Below are 11,063 nucleotides of genomic sequence, written 5' to 3'. Positions count from 1 at the left end.
TCTCTACGTTGTTGTCTTTTCTTTTTCTCCTTCAGTCAGATCCTTCCATTCCCAGCCTCACGCCCCTTCATTTCATTGGATCTTATCTAAATGGTTTTTTGGTGTTCTTGAGAGAAGCACACAAACACCTCTTTAATGTGCTCATGTAAATGAACGGAGAAAAAAATGAAACAAAACTCAGTTGAACTTCCAGAACCATATTGTTCAAAATAATCTAATTTATTGCAACAACAAAGTATATATCTGCCCCCTAGTGGCTTTTTAAAAAAAAAAACTTATGATATAGAGAATGTATTATAGAGAATACATAAAGAAGAATAACAGAACTGGCAGAGTTAAGGTTGAAGACATCATAGCAGTTTTCTCAGCTCGACTTGTTTTCATTTTCTAGGTTAGGGCTTCGCCATCAGATTTTCTGTTTCAGTTGCATAATCACCTCCTTTCTCTATCCTCTATTCTTCAGTGAAACAACATGAATATGAAACCAGTGAAATTCAGTTCAGGTTTTCTGAAAAGCAAACTGGCTGAATGACTTTCACCCTAAATCTTCCTCAAAAGCATTTAGTGTTTGATAAATGTGACAAGGTTTAAAAGTGATCTCTTCTGAGTAGCTGAAGATTTACTGTGAAACTGAATCACGAAACAACGCGAGTTCAGCCAAAGTTCCCACTCAGGTGAAGGCTTGATGCGACTTTTCTGCAGAAATGAAACCTGATATCTGAAAATAAATGCACAACAGCAGCAGGCCATGAAAACGACGTGGGATCAAAAGATTACAACAGAAATGACATGAACTGAAAATCACAGTTACAACATCCAGTCGGTCTGAAGCCACGACCAACATCTCTGCTGCACGGTCCCTCAGAGTCAGTGTTGAGAAAAATACTTTATTTAATATTTGATTATTAATTGATGTAAACAGGCATCAAAAAGACCATCTGCTGAAAAAAAAAAACGTTCTCAGAGCACCATTAAGCCAAACCTGCACAAAAAATCTATACATTTTGCAATTAAAATAAAAAACTTTGTGTGCAAATATAATTGAACCCCAATATTTACGTCCACTAAATAAAAAGACACAAACACATTTTTTTCTCAGTGTCTGAAGTTAAAGCTGATCAAACGTTTCTTGCTTTAGCTTTAGCTTTAGGATAGTTATTATTGATCAAAAGTATTTTCTTTTTGCTGGTTTTGTTGGAGGAAAGGGAGTTTTTATTGTCCAGCCCTCTGGCTTGTTTTAAACAATCAAAGGATCTGCTGTCTCTGGGTCCCAGGCTGTTTTATTCAGATTGAGGAGACTAGTGGAAGGGGACATTTTCTTTCCTTTGCTGTTTCACCAGGGCTTTTTGTGTGAGTGTGTTTTTGTTGGGGATCACTTGGTGCATTTAGTTGTATTTGTGTTTTCTTTATTATTCCTCCCCCCAAAAAAGTCTAACTTTATTTAATTGGGTTTTAACTATGTCTCTCAGCTACAAGGTTTCCAGGGCCAGCATAGACTCTTATTTTAATATGGTCATTTGTGTATAATAAAATAAACGGACTATCTTTGAACTTGTGAATTCAATAAACTGTATTTAATTTGCAACAGTACCTCTGATCATTTTTACAAACTTATCTGTGTGATCTGGTAAAAAGAGGATTTAAGGTTCTCCACATATAACAGAAACTGTACTCAAGGTCACATAAGGCAACAAAAAGAAAAGCGTTTAAAATCAGAGTAAAAGCTGTGGTGAGTCTCTCAGCTGCTCCTCTGTGAGGGCAGACAGTAAATGCAGGAACTGCTTCAGTGTCGCCAAACAAGTCAAGTCGTCCAGCAGCTTTGCAGAAGAATCCTTGGATATTTTGAGAGGGGAAAAAAAGACAGAAGTTCAACAAGAATTGATCATGGATCAAACCGTATGCAGGTGAAAGGATCTAACATGAGCCGTTGTTCTGACCACCTGTGCTGCCTCGTCGTTTCGTAGCTCAGATAAATAGCTGAGTCGGTGTAAGTCGGTAGCTGCATGTCGGCGCTACGTGTCTAAAACTTTTACCGGGATGTTTACAAACCGTTAACTATAGCAGTTAATGTTAAATATGATTTCTTATCACTCATTTCTTTATGTGACGAGACTGAAGTGGAAGCTTAGAGGTTGTGCTTAGCATAGCATTGGAACAATTTACATGACAAACACTAAAATATCACTTCATCAGAATATCCGACCCGTTTAAAATGAAAAGCTATCGCAGATGTTTGCACTAATACTTTTATGAGAACTCTATATTCAAGAAAGAATTTGATGCAACTTGTACGTGTTGTGATTCTTATCCTTAAACTGCTGTCCACTTGTTTTGTCCCTTTGGTGCTTTTTGGCAGAATCGGTGTGACTTTATCCACAACAACATAGAAGCTCAATTTATGCTGTTATAGGAAGATGTCTTACTTGGCCTACCTAAAAGCTCAACAGTTCAGAGTTTCTCATATTGTCACTATTTAAATATCATATTCATTGTTCCAGGTAGGGGAAGCCGTGCTTTGCTGCATTTTACAATGAACTTAAGTTTTATATCCAGACTATCAAAGACAAAAAATAGCTATTAAAACAATTGAACTCTGTACTGCTTTGAATGAACAGTTGGGAACCGAAGCCCCGTAGCTTTTTCTTCATCTTGAATATATTTATCTGTATTTGTTTTTCTCTGGAGGCAGAACAAATGTTTCACTCTGTCGTTGTGCAGTGTGTCTGTGAATAAAGTTTAAAAAAAAAAAACATCCCCCCTCCCCCACACCCAACAGACTTCTTGTGGCTTTGATGTCACAGTGATGTCACTCATCATGTCTATGACATCACTGGCGGCTGCCTTTGTATTCCCAGGTTCCACAGAGAAATTCATTTGCAGTTTGAACCAGAGAGCAAAGATGGAAGAAGAACAATTTTTGTTGGCAAAAATTAACAATTTGCAGAAGAACCGCAGCAAGCTGGCGGAGGAGAACAAAGAGCTTCAGAAAACCGTGGAAAGTCTGAAGATTAAACTGGAGCAACTCAACAGAACAAACAACACACACAACTGGAAAAAGGAAAATAACATACTTGTAAATACGAATGACTATTACAAGAAACAAATCAGAAAAATTCATCTGGACCTGGCGGAAGTAAATGCAAGTGTACGCCAACTAAGTTGTGATTATGAAGACCAGTTAAGAATAAAATATACACTGGAAGACGAACAGAAAAAACTGAGATACACTTTAGAGGACGATTTAATAGAAAAAACAGAAAAACTCGAGTGGCTAGAGACAGAAAATGAAGAGTTACATAAAGAGATTGTAGCTCTGAGGATTAAAAATGATAGGATCAAATCCAGGGTGGCAGAAAAAAGCAAAGATGTCCAGCAAAGGGAAGAACCAGTCAGGGAAAATATCCAGGAAGAGGAACTATCAGTATGTCAGAAAGTAGCGAGAATTTTTATGCATTTGTACGATTCAACGGTGGCGTATTGGGTGCCACCCTGGGTTTTTTTTTAACAGAAAAGGGTATTTTGGGTTGCTGGAAACAGGATGTTTGTGGGATTGTGATGCGTTTAAATTAATTACAAATATAAATACTCTTGTTTGCTTTTGGAATTTGTGCCTAGTGAGAGATGCTTGCAGGAAGACATCTAAACGGGTCAAACTGGAAGCTGACACCAGATGGTCTGCAGCAAGAGTGATGACTGACGGATAATTAAGGGTCGAAGTTTATGAACCAGAAACAGAGGAACTGTACATGAGACAGGGATGCACAAGACACCTCCTTGTTCTGTGGGTTCATCAGTTCCTGCATCGTTTCTACAGAAGGAAATAAACAAGAACTCTGAATTTTGTATTCTACATTAGGGCAGCTTGCAGGTGCAACACACCTGTGACTCAAGAGAACAGAAGAAGCAGCTGCTATGTGATTAACTCAAGATAACCAAATCCAGGGGTCTCAAACTCCAGGCCTCGAGGGCCGCAGTCCTGCAGTTTTTAGATGTGCAACAGGTACAAAACACTGGATTGAAATGACTTGATGACCTCCTCCTTGTGTAGATCAGTTTTCCAGATTTCCTAATTATTCTGTTCAGGTGTGGTGCAGCAGAGGCACATCTAAAAGTTGCAGGACTGCGGCCCTCGAGAACTGGAGTTTGAGACCCCTGAATAGGCTCTATAACTAGGACCGCCCTGAGGAAATAAAAAGAAATTCTCTGGGAGGAGCTGTTTTAGAGCGGGTAGATTGTAACTAAAGCACGCTGCTGTCCGTTCTCCTTGCAAGTAAATCTAAAACTCACTTGTCTCTCTCTTCTTTTTCAGTTTGAGAATGAGTTTAGAGATCCTTTTCCGGGACTGGTATTTGGTTTACCAGCTGGAATCTGACGCTTGACGGGACTCCGTGGAAGGGGAGAGACAACTGAGAGAAAATTCTCTTTTAAAAGAAAAGCGTGAATGAGTTGATCGCGTTCGCGTTAAAAGAAATCCTGTGTAAGAAACGCTGTGAATCCTGGGCTCTAACAGCTGAAACTAAACGGCTTTAACTTTATGCTGTTGTGGTGATAATTGGACGGCGGAGTCCAGCGAGCAGCCGCTTAAATCCGTCTTAAACGTTTCATTCCGTAAAAAAACAGGGCGGCGGAGTCCTGCGTGAAGACGCTTCAGCTCCGTAACTGAAGTGTGATTGGAGGTATAAACACCTTTAGGTATTTTATCTCATTTAAAGTAGCGGGTTTGGAAGGAGCAAACCAATTGTGGATGCAGAGGCAAGAATCCTCCACTCGTAAGAGTCCAAGAAAGGATTACCACAATCGGTATTTTTAATTGTTACCCAGTATAAAAAAGAAACCAGTTTTTAGATCAGCCTAGGTGTTGACAAACTGGTCTAAATTGTTTAAAATGGGTAGAAATAGCAGGAAGTGGAGAGAGGTGTTTCAATATGTGTTCGTTTAATTTCTTTTATAAATGAATTCATTTAAATTGTCCGGAATGGTAGAAAAATAACTGCAGTACTGGAGAATACACAGCAGATGGCGGCATAGCAACCATTGAACGAATTACTGCTTTATATTTCAACAGTAAATGTAAATCAAAAGATTAACAGCAGTGAAAATATTGGGAGTGTGTTGAAGGGCAGGACCCTGATAAAATACAAAATATCTGAATAAATGGATAGTAAAGTACAGGTTAAAAGGTTAATTAATACTAAACTAGAACTAGAACTATAGGATAAAATAAAAACTAAAGAAAGAGCCAAGAAATTAAGGAAACAGAAGATTGTGATAACAGTGTGTTGGCAAATAAATAGATGACTAAATGAAAAACTAAATAAATAAATACAGGAATAAGTAGATGAATATAATGAATAAAAAATTATCTAAAAACAGGAACAAAAGTCATAAAGGAAAACAAGTAACAGACAGGAATGTGAAACACAAGAAAGGGGAAAATGAAAGTTTTTTTAAGAAGGAAAAGGATGAGGAAACTTTAAACAGTTAAAGTTTCATAGAAAGAAAAATAATGATGAAAACTTCTAGCTCATGGTTTGCAGGAATTAACAAACTGAGTAGTAAGTTTGGTAAGTAGGCATATGTGGTGATTTAGAAATAAGGAGAAAGGCAAGGAGCAAGTGAGTCAAAGTAAGAGAATGGAAAGATGATTTGAACAAATATCAAATTAAAATGATCGTTGTGTTCAAGTTGCTCTCATAGCAGTTTGGAAGAACTTAATAACTGGAAATAGAAAATAGATTTTATAGAGAAACAGCTAAAATGCTTTGCATGGTCCAAAGGATGTTTATGAAAATCTGAGTAATAATTATATAGAATTATAAGAATTAAAATATTAGATAAGAATGTTAATTATTCTTTGCGCAGATTAAAAAAACAACAAGCTGCAGCTGATTCTGGACATGTTAACATTATTTTAATAATGAACAAAACTTTATTAAGATAGAGAAATATTAAATCTACAGGACTTACTTTTAATTGATTCAGTGAAACTAAAACTAACTCTCTTATTAAATAGTAATTGATCAAACAGAGGAACACATAGCCTTCATGGATTTCAAATGCACCATTAGCTCTGCTCCTAAAACCTTTATTTTTATTGCCAATATAAAACAAAAACAAATGTTTGCAGTCCACTTTAAAGAATCCAAAACAGATTACAGTTTCTCTGGCTACAAGATCAATATACCAATGGGCTCTTTGCACCTGCTGCGCTGACGTCACAACCGCATGCGCAAATACGGCTCTCTTCTCCCCCCCCCCCCCCTCCCGCTTTGAGTTACCATGACAACTAGAAAATACAAAGTCTGAGCCGGTGGTGGTTCTGGTTCTGCTGGAGGTTTCTTCCTGTTAAAGGGAAGTTTCTCTCTCTGCTGTCGCCCCCTGCTGGTCAGGAGGAGTGATCGCTGCGTGTCAAAGACTGGAAGCCCAGCTGGTTTCCTCAGAAACTTTTGATGATCTTGATGCTCTGGTTGGCGGCTAACTGAACTGAATGTGATGAAATAGAAACAATCGGATCCAGTGGACGGTTTCTCACCACCATCGGGTTTTGTGACGGCAGCAGTCGGTTGGCTCTGCAGAACAGGACGGCCCGGTGCGTCCTCTTCGCCAGGTGTGAGGCCACGGTGTGCTGCGTGGCTGCGTCGATGTCGTTCACACACGACAGCACCGTTCCTTCCTCTACGCCTACAAAGGGATCGCTGTGGTCAGGAAGGCTAAAGCTGCACAGGAAGTCCACAAACCGTCCTACCTTCCTCGACTTCCTGCTTCTGGATCAGCAAGGTGACCTGGTTCCGCAGCCCGGCGAAGGAGAAGCAGCAGTCGGGCGTTTGTCCCATCGGCGTCCTGAAGCGGAACCTCTTCCTGTCGCCGTCCTGCGCCAGCAGCTCGATGGCCTGGCCGCCGCTCAGCGCAGCGCGGCCGTTTCCTGTTTTCCCCACAGGTGGCGCGACACCTGTGGGGAAAACAGCTGACGGTCGGTTCAGAACCACAGCAACAGAACCACGACACCTAATCTGCCCAGGGCGTGTTAATGCACGTACAGTGTTCTCATATTTAGATAAATGCTCATTTCCAAAAACAAACACTAAATACAAACATTTTGCAAACACTCATACTGATCGTTAGGGATGTTAACCTGGATGGCAGCAGCAGCTGACCACACTGTAATAAATTAAAACGACGGTCATTTCCACGATCACTTGATTATCTGTTGTTGATTTGGAAGAAAGCAGCATTTGAATTTTATGCAAAAGCAGCAATTCACAAAGACACCTCATCCTAACTGAGTTATTACTTTTTATAAAAAGGGAACAAGGACACGATAAGATTTTGCAATGAGCCACACAAGTCAAGTGACTGACAAATCTGAAAAAAGAAGAAGCAACATTTATGATAAAACTGTTTTGTAACCCCTTTTATCTGTCTTCTACACCCTGTTCCAAATTATTATGCCAGTGATATTTTTTCAGATTTTCTTAAATGGTCAATGCAAATGATGGTCAGTATAATTTTCAAATCATGAATTATTACAGTATAAATCAAATTTTACTGAACAAAGCTCCCCATGAGAACAAATTTTTTTCAAAAATAAAAAACTCAAAATGCGCTGTTCCAAATTATTATGCTCAGCAGATTTTCTAAACATTTTATGGATTATAAGGAACTGCAAACGGTCATTCTTTGAATGTGCAGCATTAAATGGTCACATGTACTAGAATCAAAATCTATTTCAATCAAACACATCTTAACAGACCGAGTTCCATGTTAACATAGGACCTTCTTTGATATCACAGCACAATTCTTGATCCATTGAACTTGTGAGTTTGTGGAGTTTCTGCTTGAATTTCTTTGCAGGATGTCAGAATATCTTCCCAGAGCTGCTGGTTTGATATGAACTGCATTCCACCCTCAGATCTTCTGCTTGAGGAAACTCCAAAGGTTCTCAATAGGGTTGAGGTCAGAGGTCAGAGGTCAGAGGAGGATGGTGACCACACCATGAGTTTCTCCTCTTTTATGCCTATAGTAGCCAATGACACAGTGGTATTCCTTGCAGCATGAGATGGTACATTGTCATGCATGTAGATGATTTTGCTGCTGAAGGTGCATCTCTTCTTTTTGAACCATGAAAGAAAGTGATCAGTCAGAAAGTCCATCTACTTTGCTGACGTCATTTCACACCTTCAGGGACTCTGAAGGGGCCGACCAATGATTCTCTGACCATGATTTCGGCCCAAAGCATGACTCCACCACCTCCTTGCTGACGGCCATCCACCACCAATCCACTACTGTGTCCATCTGGACCATCCAGGGTTGCACAGCAGTCATCAGTGAACAAGTCTGTTTGAAAATTAATCTTCATGTACGGCTGGGCCCACTGCCACCGTTTCTGCTTGTGAGCTCTGGTTAGGGGCCCAATAGTAGGTTCATGCACCACAAGCCTCTGGAGGATCCTCCACCTTGAGGTTCCAGAGGCTCCAGCAGCTTCAAATAACTGTTTGCTGCTTTGTAAGGGCATTTTAACAGCTGCTCTCTTAATCCGATGAATTTGACTAACAGAAACCTTCCTCATTCTGCCTTTATCTGTACAAACCCATCTTTGTTCTGAATCAGCCACAAATCTCTTCACAGTACGATAACACTTCAGTTGTCGTTAAATGTTAATGTTTTCATACCTTGTCATACGGCACTATCTGATGACTTTCGTCAGCAGAGAGATCCTTCCTCTTTCCCATATAGCTTGAAACCTGTGGCCTGTTTAATAATGTGGAACATCCTTCTTAATTGAGCTCACCAGACAAACTAATCAACCCAGCTCTCTGAAATTAATTATAGTGGTTCAAAGAGCCCTGACACACAATACCATCTATATATTTAATAGCACAACAAAAAAGTTAATCTTAATGATCTTTAAATCCAATTTGCATAATGATTTTTAACACGGTGCCTATATCAAGTCATTATTAAAAATGTTTGTGGTTTGCATTACTGTTTAAAAATGACATGGCAGATTTATTTGTTTAATAATTTACCAAATGTTCCACATATTTCTGCCAATCTACACAATCTACAATAACTCTTTGAAGAATTAATGAGTTACAACATTTAATTTCCCTTTTTTGAATTTGAATTTGAGAGGATGACATAAAAATGTCATTCAAAAGCATTTTCTAATAAGAAAACCTGCTTACCAAGACAAAACAGGGCTGAGACAAAAGTCCTCTTCTCCATGGTAAAGTTTTATTTGCTCAAACTAATCCAAGGTGCTGTTGCTGTGTGCATACACTTGTTTTAGTGAGCGTAACTCGGAACTCAAGATTTCTGAATTCTCTTAAATATACATTTTCGGTTTGTCAGGAAACCACAGCATAATTCCTCATCCAATCAGCGGTCTTCTCCTCCATACCGCAACTTTAAATGTATTTTTTCTATGCGTAAACAACTCAAACTAAGGAACACAAATAATCATAATGACAACGTTAATATGTTTAAACAATAAACATATGAACTTGTGTGTTAGAAGAACTTTCGTGTTTGAAGTTCTTCTAACACGGAAGTTTTATTACTAGTTTCAACTTTATCTGGAAATTCTAAGAACGTGAAAAGACTTTTGTTTTGATGAATATGCAAATTATAATGATGTGATATTATTGTAAAACATGAAAAGCATATTATCAAACACTGGCGTTTATAAATTAGATGTACCGAAACGTGTTTTTCTTTACTTTTGAATGTATCTGTACGCTTCCATCATTTTGCTTCTCTAATCTTGATCCTTGTGATTTTGTCTGTGTAAGGTCTCTGACCAACAGGTAAGCACGTAAACCAATGGCGTAACTTGTCCCGCCCTCACACAAAATAAAATACAATTAAATTAAATTAAATTAAATTAAATACAATTAAATTAAATTAAATTAAATTAAATTAAATTAAATTAAATTAAATTTAAAGAGGCATATAGTCATTTATTTATATATGGTAAATGTAAAATATACACAAATGTGACTATATTTCTGACGTTTGATTATTTATTTAGAAACTTTTTCAAATATATAAATATTTAAATTTCTTTTGACTATTTTGTAAATATTTAAAATGTTGAATATGAATATGAAACTAAAGTATTCGTCTTAATCTCGATCGGATACTGACTTGGTAATGTTATCTATGTTTTGGATTTATATATATATGCATGATTGCAGTTTTCTGGCCAATCGCCAATTACCGATTTTTAAAAAACCTGCTATTTTGTCTGAATGTTGCTAAATATTGCAAGAAAGTAGCTGAGTCGGTAACAATGGCGTGACTGTTGTTAAACTGCAAATGTGCAGACATGACCAGATGGACCAGTCTATCAGTCAAACCTCTGTCATGGGAGAGAAGAGGAGGACAGTGGTTGATTTTTAGACTTTTGCTGAGATAGATAAGATCTGGTGGATAAGATCAGTTTCACATGTAAGTACCGGCAGATTACCGATCAAAAAAAAAAAAGGAAGAAAATCGGGCCCATAAATCAACTGGTCAATAAATCGTCTGGTTTATGAATCAGTGCACCCCTAACATATAAATGTAAATATACATCTCCAAATCGTAGCTATTATATTAGTCCTCATTTGTGAAGTGTTGAATAAACATATTTTCCTGAATTCCATCATACAGATGTGCATTCTCAGTTTACATATGATATTTTCTGCAGCTCTCTAGTGAAACTGGAACTCTGAAACATTGTGAATAAATGGAGATGCTCATTTAAGGTATAAATAAATGCAACGTTACAGTGACAATAAAGTGTACATGAGAATAATGGAGTATATTACATTTACACACTGTGGAGTTGAGCCACATACTGTATATATCTCCATCTTGAAATTTTAGTTTATTTACTTATTTATTACTACTATTTTATTTGTTCTCAAAAGGACAGGATAGTAGGAAAACCTATAAATAGAGAAACGGCATCAGTATCATCTGAAGAAGTTGAATCTTTCACGGCAAAAGTCCTGCTATCGTGTGCAATACCGCCTCCTACCGTCCGACATGCCTTACTACGACAGCGTGGTTGTGACCCG

At 38.0% G+C, this 11,063-nt stretch overlaps 1 protein-coding gene across 1 annotated transcript; it reads right to left on the bottom strand.

Moving 5' to 3' along the window:
* Positions 1-6,069: 6,069 nt before the first annotated feature.
* On the bottom strand, positions 6,070-11,033 carry LOC106699645 (probable tRNA N6-adenosine threonylcarbamoyltransferase, mitochondrial). The gene is made up of 3 exons (XM_023332386.1): positions 11,024-11,033; positions 6,746-7,105; positions 6,070-6,681 (listed from the first exon to the last, which is right to left on the bottom strand). Exons 1-3 carry the CDS (start codon positions 11,031-11,033, stop codon positions 6,437-6,439), a joined length of 615 nt encoding a protein of 204 aa, XP_023188154.1. The 3' UTR covers positions 6,070-6,436.
* Positions 11,034-11,063: the final 30 nt, after the last annotated feature.

The sequence above is a fragment of the Xiphophorus maculatus genome, chromosome 4 (assembly GCF_002775205.1).
Source record: "Xiphophorus maculatus strain JP 163 A chromosome 4, X_maculatus-5.0-male, whole genome shotgun sequence".
In the NCBI taxonomy this organism is placed as follows: domain Eukaryota; kingdom Metazoa; phylum Chordata; class Actinopteri; order Cyprinodontiformes; family Poeciliidae; genus Xiphophorus; species Xiphophorus maculatus.
Note: the sequence above shows the minus strand (reverse complement) of the source record. Positions and strands in the feature narration are given on the sequence as shown.